At 46.8% G+C, this 15,058-nt stretch overlaps 1 protein-coding gene across 1 annotated transcript in view; it reads left to right on the forward strand.

The window, feature by feature from the left end:
• Positions 1–15,058, forward strand: part of ATP8B3 (ATPase phospholipid transporting 8B3) — an 807,548-nt gene that overhangs the window by 537,704 nt on the left and 254,786 nt on the right. Inside the window, exons 17-19 of the mRNA XM_073545649.1 lie at positions 425–613; positions 710–822; positions 1,677–1,841. Coding sequence (XP_073401750.1) covers positions 425–613; positions 710–822; positions 1,677–1,841 — 467 coding nt within the window. The remainder of the gene's footprint in view (positions 1–424; positions 614–709; positions 823–1,676; positions 1,842–15,058) is intronic.

A 15,058-nucleotide genomic window follows, 5' to 3' on the forward strand; every position in this document is an offset into this window, starting at 1 on the left:
GCCCTTGCACTGTTATAATAAAGGCATTTTTACCTATTTATTTATCTCGTTGTACTGCTATGTTGATTATACATTTTAACCACATGTCGGTTGGTTGTTTTTGTTGGGTTTCGTTTCATTTTCCAAGTAGTTTTCACTTTTGTAAATATTAATAGTGGCAAAGATCTATAATAACCTGTACATACAATATATTACATAAAATATTGTGAGTATTTCAGGTGTCTCCTGATCGGTGTTTTTTTAATTTTTCCCCTCCAAGGAATGTGACTGTAAAGGATATTTTAAAAAGCTTTGATTAAAATTTAGTTTGCACACTCATTTTGCTTCTTACCAGTTGAATGTGAGTTGTAAAAAAACGAGGGGATTTTTAGTTTTCCTTTCCCTTTATCTGTGCTTTACATGTTCTAATATGTTTGTTCCTCAGATGAGTTGGTGTACCAGGCAGCAAGTCCCGATGAAGAAGCTTTAGTAAATACAGCAAGAAATTTTGGCTATGTTTTTTGCTCCCGAACACAAGATAGCATCACAACTATTGAGCTTGGAGTAGAAAAAACATATAAAGTCCTAGCACTTCTTGACTTCAATAGTGATCGTAAGAGGATGTCTATATTAGGTGAGTGTTGCGTTTCTTTGTCCTTGTCACTTGGGATTATTTCAAAACCATACAATTCTTTTTGCATGTTTCAAATAATAACTGTGTTTTTAATAGTTGGGGACCCTGAAGGAAAGATAAAGCTTTACACTAAGGGAGCAGATGATGTTATTCTTAAACGACTCCATCCAGATTCTACTAATGTGGCAGTGACTGAAAAATCTTTGGAGGTATGTTATTATTATAATCTTTACAGGAGTATAAATGTTGTATTTTCTATGTTCACAGTTGATAGATACACTGCAGATTTTTCATCCAGATTTGCAGGATTAAAATCTGAAAGTGAATTAATGTAGCAGCACTGTGAATGATAACTTACACAATTTCCATAGGTAACTTTTTATCTGCAGCAAGGCAATTTATGTTGAAGTTGGTTGCTGTTTTTTTGCAGACTATTCTTATGTAGCTCAATAGGTAACAACACAAGCTGATCTGCTGCAAAACCCACAGCTCTTGAGGAAAAAGCTTTTTGCAAAGTTTAAAATAAAAATCACCATTTTACCTCCCATGGGCCTTCCATTGCTCCCTTGCCTGGTACACTGCCAGTTTTTATTTACCCTGGCCAATTTTGATGTCTTATCCCATAATCCCATATGACTTCTGAAGACTATCATAGGATACTGAGTTCACATGGAACAAGGCATGGTCTCAGGAGGTCAATTTGTATGAGACCTTTGAGTGTATTGCATTTTTTTTTTATTTTCCCCTATCTGCAGTGGATTTGGTACAAATTTTTATCTGTTCTTGCAGTTTCTTGAGAAATTTGGGAAATTCAACTCCATTTAAGCATAATGAATGTTATTTTGACAGACCAAAACTGTCTGAACAAATTGCCAAACAGTTTTTGTGCATAGTAGAAAATATTGTGTCAATGTATTAAACATATTGTGATATATACCTAATAGAACAATGAGAATCAATTCATTTGGCATTGCATTGGATGTAAAATCGCTTTACATAATCAATATCTGTCTCCTTTTCTACTATCCGTTGTAACAAATCTTCTGCAATTTTGTTAATCTAGATGTTTGCTCAGGAGACCCTAAGAACTTTATGTTTGGCTTATAAAGAGGTGGATCATTCAGTATACAAAGAATGGAGTAACAAATTCCATCAGGCAAGTGTTTCTCTGCAGAATCGACTACAGTGTCTGGAAATGGTTTACGATGAAATGGAAAATGACTTGCAAGTAAGAAAAAAACTTTTCATCCATTCCTAATATATCTTAATATCTGAATGCATATCAGCAAATATATATGTATACTGTGTAACATATATATATATATATATATATATATATATATATATATATATATATATATATACACACAGTGGGTACAGAAAGTATTCAGACCCCTTTAAATTTTTCACTCTTGCATTGCGGCCATTTGGTAAATTCAAAAAAGTTCATCACCCCATCTTGACTGAATAAAACAGAAATGTAGAAGTTTTTGCAAATGAATTATTACTCCTTTATTGGAGTCCAGCTGTATATAATTAAACTGATAGAACTTACCATATTTTTTGCATTATAAGACGCACCCCCAAATTTGGTAAAGAAAAAGAGAATTTTTTTTTTGTTAAATGGGGGTCTGTCTTATAATGCCAGTGTCCATCTTACAAATCATATATATGTCCCTCATTCTGGTATCTATTAAACCCCCATCCTGGCACATGGCCACCTTGTGCTGCTACACTGGCACATTGCCCCCCTGTGCTGCTGGCGTATTGCCCCCCTTTGCTGCTGGCACATTGCCCCACTGTGCTGCTGGCATGCACATGGTCCCCCCATCCCATCCTGGGTATGCCCCCCTGTGTTGCTGGCATGCACATGGCCCCCCCATCCCATCCTGGATATGCCCCCCTGTGCTGCTGGACATAGATGATAAAATAACAAACACTTAACTCACCTTCCGATTGTGACGAGGTCAGCTTACGCTGAGTCGATATCTTTAGAGTGGACCCTCTGGGTCGTGGCACCCACCCACCTAGGGCGAGCTGACCTTGTGAGGAACCACGCCCTATACAGGGAGTGTCAGGGGCAAGACCAAGGGGGTGAGCCACCACGACTGCTGGCACCAGACGGCCGGCTCAAGGAAGACACAATGTGAGTGTCTGACGACCAAGGATGAGCAGGAAACAAGACAAGACAAGCCATAAGTTCAAGGTATCTTCATTAAGGCAAATTCAGGATAACACTAGGTGCAAAACGTGATAACAGGCAAAACACAGCAAGGTGCGTGCGTAGCACGCCAAGGTCCATGGAATAGTATGTGCTAGAAGGCAAGCCCGGTTACTGGCAAGGACACGATGGCATCAGACTGCGGACAGCTGGCAAGGATCAGGCATCAGGCTGTTGTCTTCATGCTTACGATCTCTGGCAGTGATGGCAGGTTCCGGGAATCGAGCAGGCAAACCAGGGCACAGGCAGGAGGCATGACAGATGTCCAGGCATGATGCATGTTAGGGAACACGACGAGGTCCAGGGCAAGATTCCAGGCGGGGTGCGTGCTAGGGCACACCAGGGTCCAGGGCCAGGTGCAAGGCAAGGTGCGTGTGTAGGGGACACGCCAGGTTCAAACGTGCAAAGTACGGTGCGTGTGTAGGGGACACGCCAGAGTTCAAAATTCAACATACGAGACAGCGTCCTGCGCGTGCCAAGGGGCACGCCAGGGTCAGGTTCAAGGCAGAGTCCTGCATGTGCAGAGGGCACGCCAGGGTCCGGTTTCAAGGCAGAGTCCTGCGCGTGCGGAGAGGCACGCCAGGGTCAGGTTTCAAGGCAGAGTCCTGCGTCTGCAGGGGAGACACCAGGGTCAGGGTTCAAGGCGGAGTCCTGCACGTGCAGAGAGACACGCCAGGGTCAAGGTTCAAGGCAGAGTCCTGCGCGTGCAGAGGGCACGCCAGGGTCAGGGTTAAAAGCCGAGTCCTGCGCGTGCAGAAGGGCACGCCAGGGTATAGGATAGGACCTGTGCGTGCAAGAGGGCACGACAGGGTACATGGCAAAACCTGCTCGTACTTTTACAGAAGCACGGGGAGGTATGCCACGGGGCAGGCGAGGGCCTGCGCGTGCTAAGAGAAGCACGCAAAGCACAGTGCAGAGACAGCATGGGTGCAAGGAAGCACAGAGAGCACAGCTGGGGCACTGGCTAGCTGGACAGGCTGCAGCACAAACAGGCGGGTAAGACTCCAGAGAACCTGGCTGGGGCATAGCAGGCGACACAGCTGTCACTGACTGACGAGCATGGCTGAGGCACAAGCAGGCGGGCACGGCTAGGGCGGGCACGGCTGAGGCACAAGCAGGAGGCTAGGAAGGCCAGGCGCATGCAAAGGGCACACGAAGAAACAAGGCAAGGCAAAGCAAGAAACAAAGCAAAGATAGACAGGGTACGGAACAAGGAGCGGAACATAGGCGGAAACACAGAGTCAGGTCAGAGCAAGAAAAGAGCTAGCAGCGGAGCGTAGGCCAAAGCCCAGAGCCGGGTCAAGGGAGAACCTTGAGACTAGCCTGGAAATGTGCTTGAGAAGCACCATAGGTCAGAGAGCAGAGGAATGGTACGTGTGCCAGGAGGCACAGCGGAGCACCATAGGTAAGAGAGTAGGAATGGTGCGTGTGCCAGGAGGCACTACAGAGCACCATAGGTAAGAACAAGCAAAGACAGAGAACATAGGAAAGACCACAAGGCAGAGCATAGCAAAGGCAAGACATGGCAAAGCAGGCAAGGCAGAGAACACCGGAAGGACTACCAGTCCAAGCATGACAAGGACAAAACATGGCACAATGGACAAACACAAGACAAGGCACAAGACAAGAGGCAGAGTACAAGCACAGAGCGTGTGCAGAGATGCACTACAGAGCAGAGTGCAGGGGCACAGACTACAGGGAGCGACCGAGCAGACCAAGCAGCCATGCAGGGAAGCAACACAATACTCAGGCCCCGACCATAGGAAGGGGCGGTCTGATATAGCACCATAGCACCTGCACTACCGGGTCAGGACCAGGGAAGGACTTCCAGTTCAGATCCTCCAGGGTCATAGAGAGTGTTGCTAGATCAGACTGGGCTGAACCATAGAGAAGGTCACATGATCAGGGGCTCCAGGAATACAGAGAGGATTGCAGAATCAAACAGTGCTGGAACATAGGAAGTGTCACATGATCAGAGGCTCCAGGAATACAGAGAGGATTGCAGAATCAGAACAGAGACGGATGGTTACCTAGCAACGGCGTGCAGCCATGCGGTAAGGCGCACGTGCACACTGCTCCAGGCATCTTGCAGCACAACAGTCACGAGGTGCATGTGCACACTGCTTCCAGGGATCTTGCAGCATGAGACATAACGGGCATGAGAATTCAGTGCACGTGCACACTGCTCCAGGGATCATGCTGCATAACAGACATTGCGGGCATGACAGTCATAACGGACATGGCGGGCATGACACCGATGATGGCTCCATGCTCCCAGCTCCTCCGTGATGCTTCCTGTTTCCCGGGCATCGGATCATGTGACCTGGGCAGACAATGATGACATCACTGTGCTGTGCCGATAACATGATCGGATGTCGGCACAGACACAGGAAGTGCTACGGGAGGAGCTGAGAGCATGGAGCCATCATCGGAAATGTTTGTTATTTTATCATGTGCCAGCAGCACAGGGGGGCATATCCTGGATGGGAGGCGGGGAGAGTGCAGGCACATGCAATATGCACCGCTCCCCTGTCAACCAACTCGGCACGGCTTCAGCACCGAGGTGATGGACAGCGGGTGCAGTGAATATTAAAAGAGGCTAATGAGCGGGAACATGTGACCTACCGCTGTCTCTGCAGCTCGAAGCCAGCACACCCCAGCCCCCTGACACCACGCAAGAGCCGCCCCCCCCTCTACAGCACCCAGATTCGGATTATAAGACGCACCCCCCACTTTCCCCCAAAATTTGGGGGAACAAAAGTGCGCCTTATAATCCGAAAAATACGGTAAATTTGTAAAGGCACACACCTGTCTATACAGTCATAGGTTAAAGTTTGGGCACCCCTATTAATGTTAACCTTTTTTCTTTATAACAATTTTGGTTTTTGCAACAGCTATTTCAGTTTCTTATATCTAATAACTGATGGACTCAGTTATATTTCTAGATTCAAATGAGGTTTATTGTACTAACAGAAAATGTGCAATCAGCATTTTAACAAAATTTGACCGGTGCAAAAGTATGGGCACCTCAACATAAAAGTGACATTAATATATCGTAGATCCTCTTTTTGCAAAAATAACAGCCTCTAGTCGTTTCCTATAGCTATTAATGAGTTCCTGGATGAAGGTATTTGTGACCATTCCTGTTTACAAAACAATTCCAGTTCAGTTAAGTTTGATGCTCGCCGAGCATGGACAGCCCGCTTCAAATCATCCCACAGATGTTCAATGATATTCAGGTCTGGGGACTGGGATGGCCATTCCAGAACATTGTAATTGTTCCTCTGCATGAATGCCTGAGTAGATTTGGAGCGGTGTTTTGGATCATTGTCTTGCTGAAATATCCATCCCCTGCGTAACTTCAACTTCGTCACTGATTCTTGCACATTATTGTCAAGAATCTGCTGATACTGAGTTGAATCCATGCGACCCTCAGCTTTAACAAGATTCCTGGTGCCAGCATTGGCCACACAGCCCCAAAGCATGATGGAACCTCCACCAAATGTTACTGTGGGTAGCAAGTGTTTTTCTTGGAATGCTGTGTTTTTTAGCCTCCATGCATAACGCCTTTTTGTATGACCAAACAACTCAATCTTTGTTTCATCAGTCCACAGGACCTTCTTCCAAAATGTAACTGGCTTGTCCAAATGTGCTTTTGCATACCTCAGGCGACTCTGTTTGTGGCGTGCTTGCAGAAACGGCTTCTTTCGCATCACTCTCCCATACAGCTTCTCCTTGTGCAAAGTGCGCTGTATTGTTGACCGATGCACAGTGACACCATCTGCAGCAAGATGATGCTGCAGGTCTTTGGAGGTGGTCTGTGGATTGTCCTTGACTGTTCTCACCATTCTTCTTCTCTGCCTTTCTGATATTTTTCCTGGCCTGCCACTTCTGGGCTTAACAAGAACTGTAACTGTGTTCTTCCATTTCCTTACTATGTTCCTCACAGTGGAAACTGACAGGTTAAATCTCTGAGACAACTTTTTGCATCCTTCCCCTGAAAAGCTATGTTGAATAATCTTTGTTTCTCTCTCACCCATGACAGCACCACGGAGAGAGGGGATCCGCCCTTCAGGGACAGGAACCTACAGAAAAAGGGCGGTACCTCTCCTCCGCCTTCAGTTGGGTTCCTGTCCCTGATGGAGGGACCCACAGGATGGTACCTGTGCATCCAGGAGTCCGGGACCGGCCTGTCCGGCTATCGGCAGCGGGGAGGCCCCTGTCGCGGCAGGTGCGGTGCCCGAAGCCGCCACCGCCGGGGCCGATGCGGGCTGCCGGGTGAGCGGGGGGGAGAGACGCCGGAGTCGCCGCTCCGGAAAGGAGATTGGGGCTCAGCGGGACCCGGTGGAGCGTGGGCAGCGCCATGGTACGGAGAGTACCAAGATGGCCGCTGCCCCGGAAGTAGACCAGCGACTTCCGGGTCCCGGAACCGGGCGCATGCGCAGGAGCGCGCTTCCCGACCAGCGCGTGCAGGGGGAGCGGTGACGTCACGCGGCGCTAAGTTTAAAAAAGGTGAGGCGCAGAAACTCCTGGCTGGAAGCGATCCTAATAATGGAGGATAGCGACCAGCAACAGGAGCAGAGGCAGCAGCTGAAACAGCAGCAGCACCACCAACACCACCACCGACAAAAGGAACGAAACACAGAGTGCCGTTCCAGCAGTCACTCCACGCGGCGTAGCACGTCAGCAGCGAGGAGCAAAACGCCACCAGGAGATCAGCCTATACAGGACCTGACTCCGTCTCCCGAACCGGTACCTGCAGCCTCCGCCTTTTTTTGGGGTAAGTGATCTTCGTGAATGTCACCCTTGTAATGCAGTCCCTCTCCCTTATTAGGGAAAGAAGAAGGCTAAAAAGAAGAACAGGGAATGTCCCACTTGCACTAAACCCCTACCGGTATCATGGGAGAAAAAAACTATGTGAGTCCTGTACAAAAGAAATTGTTTGTCAGGAGACTCCGGATTTCGCATCTGACCTAAGGGCCGCAATTAAATCAGAGGTCCAGAGTGCCCTCGAATCCCTTAAACATAAGGATAAAACGAGGAAAAAAGACACGGTAGAAACCTCCCATTCAGATTCTTCCACATCAGGGGAAATCTCGTCTAAATCCTCAGAATCCGACTCCTCAGACGAGGAAACAGGAGGGCGCCATTGTTTTCCCCTAGAAGAGGTAGACAAACTGGTGAAAGCTGTAAGGTCTACCATGGGGGTATTGGACCCGAGGCCGGATAAGACAGTCCAGGACATAATGTTCGGGGGGCTAGGCCAGAAAAAACGGAGAGTATTTCCACTAAACGAAATCGTCAAGGGTCTAATCAAAAGGGAATGGGATAAGCCAGATAGGAAAAATACTACGGTCCCTTCCCTTAAAAGGAAATATCCCTTTGAGGAGGAGGCATCCACGTCTTGGGATAGAGCCCCGAAACTCGATGTAGCAGTTGCTAAAGCCTCAAAGAAATTCGCCCTTCCCTTTGAGGACATGGGCACCCTCAGGGACCCCCTAGATAAGAAGGCGGATACCTTTCTAAAGGGGGCTTGGGAGTCTGCAGGCGGTACCCTCAGGCCAGCGATAGCGGCGACATGTACCTCAAGAGCCCTAATGGTATGGGTGGATCAACTTGAGAAACAGCTGAGGGAAGGGACACCTAGAGATAAAATTTTAGATTCTATCCCAGTAATAAGGGGAGCGGCTGCATTCCTAGCAGACTCATCGGCCGATTCAGTCAGACTATCGTCCAAAACAGCAGCACTTTCAAACGCGGCCCGAAGGACACTATGGCTTAAAAGTTGGCCAGGGGACCTACAGACCAAAATGAAATTATGCTCCATCCCCTGTGAAGGAAAATTCCTTTTTGGGGAAACGTTAGATGACATCCTCCAGAAAGCAGGGGACAAGAAAAAAGGATTCCCAAATTTAGGGCCAGCGGCATTTAAAAGACCCTTTCGGAATAGGAGGTTTTTTCAGAGAAGACCACCAAGGGAACAAAAGTGGGATGATAAAAGAAGAGATAGAGGCTTCTTCTTTAATAACTCTCCCCGGGACAAAAAGCCCTCCAAGTGACAGTATGCCAAGGGTGGGGGGAAGGTTATCCTTTTTCCTTCCAGCCTGGAGGAGAATTTCAACAAACCCATGGATAATAAACCTAATCCAGGAGGGCCTAAGGATAGACTTTTTCTCTCTCCCGCCTCAAAAATATGTAACAACGCCACTGAGGTCCAGCATGCGAGAACAGGAAGCGCTAGAAAGCGAGGTTCTAGGCCTAGTAAAAAAAGGAGTCCTCCAGGAGGTCCCCCTGCAGGATATGGGCAGAGGGTTCTACTCCCCTCTTTTTCTAGTGACCAAACCAGACGGCACCTTTCGTACAATTATAAATCTGAGAAAGCTAAACAAATACGTCAAGAACCAGAGCTTCAAAATGGAGTCGATCAAATCTACCACCAAAGTCCTGTTCCCAAACTGCTACATGACGGTGTTGGACCTCAGCGACGCTTATTATCACATCCCTATCCACAAAGACTCCAGGAAGTATCTGAGGTTAGCCATCTCTATAAAAGGCAAGGTGAAAGAATTTCAGTACAGAGCCCTGCAGCTCGGAATATCGATAGCCCCGCGAGTATTCACCAAAATAGTAGCGGAAATGATGGCTCATATAAGGGAACAAGATATAATAATAATCCCGTATCTAGACGATTTCCTAATAGCGGGCAGCTCGGCTCAAAAATGCAGGGAACAGAGAGACAGGGTGATGAACACTCTACAAGACCTGGGCTGGCTTCTAAATCTAAAAAAATCAAGATTGGAGCCCAGCAGGGTACAAGAATTCTTGGGCCTAACACTAGACTCAAACATTCAGGAGTGTCGCCTCCCAAACCACAAAAAGGAGAAGATCGCTCAAATTACAGCAAGAGCAATCCAAAATCCCTCCATGACACTAAGGAAGGCCATGTCACTGTTGGGTTCACTATCTGCCTGCCTACCAGCAGTTCAATGGGCTCAGTTACACACGAGAAATCTCCAGTGGGACGTATTGGCCAACCAGGCAGTAATAGGGGGACACCTAGAGGGTCGCATTACCCTAAATTCAAGCACTATTCATTCCCTAGCTTGGTGGGGAAACCAGGAGAACCTGTCCAAAGGGATCCCCTGGGCACCAAAGATAACACACATAGTGACAACAGTTGCCAGTCCCACAGAATGGGGAGCGCACATGAACAACGAGGTGACTCAGAGCGTATGGGGAAATCAAGAACTAAGAGCCTCCTCAAATCAAAAGGAGCTTCTAGCAGTAGGCTATGCCCTAACACACTTCCTACCCCTACTCCAGAACCACTATGTCCGTATCCTTTCGGACAATCGGGTCACAGTGGCCTATATAAATCACCAGGGGGGAACCAGGTCCTGAGCCCTAATGGACACATCCGCCAAAATCCTCAAACTAGCGGAGGCAAACCTGTTATCTCTGACAGCCCTACACATCCGCGGTACAGAGAATCAAAGGGCAGACTTTCTGAGCCGCACCCAATTACGACAGGGGGAATGGGTACTAAAGCAGTCCATTTTTCGGCAGATTGTAAAAATGTGGGGGACCCCAGACGTAGATCTGTTCGCCGACTTCAAAAACAAAAAAGTAGACGCCTTCTGCTCCCTAGATCCCAGGGGGAATCCTCTAACTCTGGACGCATTTATGCTCCCATGGACACAGAATCTAACATATGCCTTTCCCCCAATCATGCTCATTCCAGCAGTCCTAAAGAAAGTCAGGGAGGATAGGGCGAGAATGATACTGATAGCCCCCTTCTGGCCCAAAAGAACCTGGTTTTCCTGGCTAAGAATGCTCTCAGTAACCGACCCATGTGTCCTACTGGATCTCCCGGACCTGCTATCGCAGGGCCCAGTGCTACATCCTCAGGCACCGAACCTCCATTTAACAGCATGGAATTTGAAAGGGCACTGATGAGGGACAGGGATTTTTCAGAAAACCTGATAACTACACTACAAAAGAGTAGGAAACCGGTTACAATGAGAGCTAATGGCAGAATATGGAAAAAATTTCTATCCACCTCTAGGGCAAAGGTTCAGGACGGGGTTCAGATTGATAAGATCCTAGAATTTCTACAAGAGGGCCTAGAACAGGGTCTGGCGGTCAACACATTAAAAGTACAAATAGCGGCATTAGGCGCCCTCTATAACCATGATGTGGCAGGTGACCCCTGGGTAGCACGGTTTATTAAAGCCGCAACCAGATCGAGGCCAATAGCCAGTCAAAGATTACCATCATGGGACCTGAATCTTGTACTTTCAACACTGACAGGCCCTCCGTTTGAACCAATTCACTCGGCACCCCTAAAAATCCTCTCTCTTAAAACGGTGCTTCTGGTGGCACTAACATCAGCCCGAAGAGTGAGCGATATTCAAGCCTTGTCAGCGGGGCCTCCTTTTACAAAAATTCTAGAGGATAGAGTCATCTTAAAACCTGACCCAGCCTATTTACCTAAAGTGTCATCACATTTTCACAGGTCCCAGGAGGTAGTCCTTCCTTCCTTCTGCCCAAATCCAAAAAATAAGGGGGAAGAAAAGTTCCACACTTTAGATGTTAAAAGGTGCCTAGTACAGTACTTAGAGGCCACCAAAAAGTGTAGGAAGGAAGGCTCTCTCTTTGTATGTTTCCAGGGTCCTCGGAAGGGGCTGAAAGCATCCAAGAGTACCCTGGCAAGGTGGATAAGGGATGCGATTGCCCTGGCATATTCATCCAGCGGGAATACCATCCCAGAAGGGCTGAGAGCTCATTCCACAAGGGCAATGGCGACCTCATGGGCTGAAAGATCTGAGGTATCAATAGAACAAATCTGTAAGGCGGCCACCTGGTCATCACCTTCGACCTTTTTTAGGCACTATAGATTAGATCTAGCCTCTACATCTGACCTGACCTTCGGTAGAAGGGTCCTTCAGGCGGTGGTCCCTCCCTAAGCTACCAATCTCTGAAATTCTCTCCGTGGTGCTGTCATGGGTGAGAGAGAATAGCTTAGTTACTCACCAATAACGGTGTTTCTCGGAACCCATGACAGCACCCGCTTATTCCCCTCCCCTTCATGAGTATGGTGAGCACGTTTTACTGTTAGTAGAGTGTTTCCGTTTAGGCACGGTGCTTTGATAAGTAAGCAGTATTATAATATTGTGTATATATTTCTGTTGTCTAACTAACCTGGAGACCCTCTGATGCTCTGTAACCAACTGAAGGCGGAGGAGAGGTACCGCCCTTTTTCTGTAGGTTCCTGTCCCTGAAGGGCGGATCCCCTCTCTCCGTGGTGCTGTCATGGGTTCCGAGAAACACCGTTATCGGTGAGTAACTAAGCTATTTCAGATCATTTGAGAGTTGTTTTGAGGAGCCCATGATGCCACTCTTCATAGGAGAATCAAATAGGAGAACTACTTGCAAGTGGCCACCTTAAATACCTTTTCTCATGATTTGATACACCTGGCTATGAAGTTCAAAGCTCAATGAGGTTACAAAACCAATTTAGTGCTTCAGGAAGTCAGTAAAAAGTAGTTAGGAGGGTTCAAATCAAGAAAATGATAAGGGTGCCCATACTTTTGCACCGGTCAAATTTTGTTTAAATGCAGATTGCACATTTTCTGTTAGTACAATAAACCTCATTTGAATCCAGAAATATAACTGAGTCCATCAGTTATTAGATATATGAAACTGAAATAGCTGTTGCAAAGACCAAAATTGTTATAAAGAAAAAAGGTTAACATTAATAGGGGTGCCCAAACTTTAACATATGAAAGCAAGCATTAAGGGAGGAGGAGGCAGAAGCAGTGGAGTGTTAGTTACAGAGGTTTGTCCCGCAAGCCTTGAGGATTCAAAGACTTGTGGAGCAGCCCTTTGACCGTTTGTCCCCAAAGTCAGCGAGATGTAATGTCTCTGCCCATGTTTGCTCGTCCAGTTGTTAAGACTTGCTAATCACGCATTTGACTCTACCTAGGTTTTTTTTGGCAAATTTGACAGATAACATGTGTTGGGTCATCCGTTGTGGTTTAAAAAAACACCCAGGCACCCCTGTGAACGGCACACTCGCGATCAGTGCTGAGTTGGGGCTGAGGATGCAGTGCTTGTCATGGTTGCATCATTTCATGTCTGTGTGGGAAGCCGTAATGTAACCTCCTCCTTTTCCTCCTCCTCCACCTCCTCTGCTGAGCTACTCAGCTGCGTCCCTCTGGATTCACACCAAGTGGGATCTACAACCTCATTGCCATCCTCTCTGTTCTCATTTTCCTCACCCTGATAGTCATCCTCCTTTTCTCCCTGCCCTGACACCACAGTACAGTCTGCGTGCACCTCTGGCATCTCAGTCTCATCAGGATCACCTCCACGCTTGATGGTTAACGTCTGGTGACGAGGGTCTGGATTCTGCTCGGACCCTACTTTGTCTGGCCCCGGATACGACATGAAATAATTTGGGGCATCGGTACAGACACTTTCCTCCTCTGGATTCTGTGATTCTTCAGAGCAGACCTCTGAAGCCCATGGAATAAAATGTGTGAACAGCTCTACGGAATGGCCTATCTAAAGTTCCCCACAGTCAGTTGGGCATTTGTAAATTACTGACGTGGGGGAAAACAAGGGTGATGGGGTGCCACCTCTGTGGATTGTACTGTGTGTGATGTTAAGGTGGAGGAAGAGGAGGGAAGGTCACTGGATGCAATGCTTGCCATTCACTGGAGCATATGCTCTTTGTGAGCCTCATCTACAAGGTGTACCTCTGTGTGGCTGCCAAAGAAAGGGAGTCGAGTACCCTAGCCAGTAACAGATGTTGTCAGTGGTTTTTAGATAGCATGAGATGGTATTTGTACAGTTGTGCTTTCCTTAGCATTAACACTGAACCCACATCAAACACCAAGCCTATTCCCCTTTCCACCCGACCTTGCTTTACCCCACTCATCTTGTAAGTAGCCTTCCCCTCTTGTAATCTGCTGTTTCACAACCTTAAGCCCACAGCTGTCAGTCACCTATCACTAAATGAACAATCACTATTTATTTTCTTAGATAGTGTGCCTGAACAACAGTGTTATACCTAATGTTTTTAAGTGGAAATTTGCCCTTCTGATTTGCCACTCAAACATAGTTTTAGCACAAACGATTTGAAGTAGCTAATTGGGATTCGTGGCTACAACCTAATATTAGTCCTAACAATTTTGAACTGGAAATCTGTTCTTTTGGTTTGCCATTGAATCAGTTTTAGCACAATTTGGAATAGCTAATTGGGCCTCGTGGCTGCGGGAGAGAGAGAGAGAGAGAGAGAGAGAAGATTTTTATGTGCCAGAATGGAAACCGCAGCTGCGGATCTGCAAAAAGAATTGACATGCTGCAGATAATAAAATGCTGCGATTCCGCGTGGAATTTTCCGCACCATGCGCACAGCATTTTTGCATTTCCCATTCATTAACATTGTGTGCACTCTGCCCTGTGGATTTGATGAAATTCCGCGTGTCCAAAAACGCTGCGGAAATGCATCAAAATCTGCAAAGCGTGCACACACCCTAACACGCTCCTCTAACCTCTCCACACCCCATCCCTTCATCAAACACGTCCCTCCACCGCCCTTACCCCCCGCTCATCATACAGCACCACTTTCTTAGCCAAAGTAATAACAAAAACATTAGTGGAAGCGCGATGAGTTGACGAACTGTGACCGAATTTTGCCGACTTTGAGTAAAAATGCTCCTGAAAGCGAACACGAATCCGAATGTACTACATTCGTGACAAATTTGAGATTAGCAAACATTTTCTAAAGACGTTCGCTTCTACTGAACAGTACCACTTCTCTGGTCCCATATACTGGGTGTAATTCTTAGTATCTGTATAATTCTGTATATACAGTGGGGCAAAAAAGTATTTAGTCAGTCAGCAATAGTGCAAGTTCCACCACTTAAAAAGATGAGAGGCGTCTGTAATTTACATCATAGGTAGACCTCAACTATGGGAGACAAACTGAGAAAAAAAAATCCAGAAAATCACATTGTCTGTTTTTCTTTCATTTTATTTGCATATTATGGTGGAAAATAAGTATTTGGTCAGAAACAAGCAATCAAGATTTCTGGCTCTCACAGACCTGTAACTTCTTTAAGAGTCTCCTCTTTCCTCCACTCATTACCTGTAGTAATGGCACCTGTTTAAACTTGTTATCAGTATAAAAAGACACCTGTGCACACCCTCAAACAGTC

Source organism: Dendrobates tinctorius, unplaced genomic scaffold, assembly GCF_039654945.1.
Source record: "Dendrobates tinctorius isolate UK_male_01 unplaced genomic scaffold, ASM3965494v1 ptg000011l, whole genome shotgun sequence".
Classification (NCBI taxonomy): domain Eukaryota; kingdom Metazoa; phylum Chordata; class Amphibia; order Anura; family Dendrobatidae; genus Dendrobates; species Dendrobates tinctorius.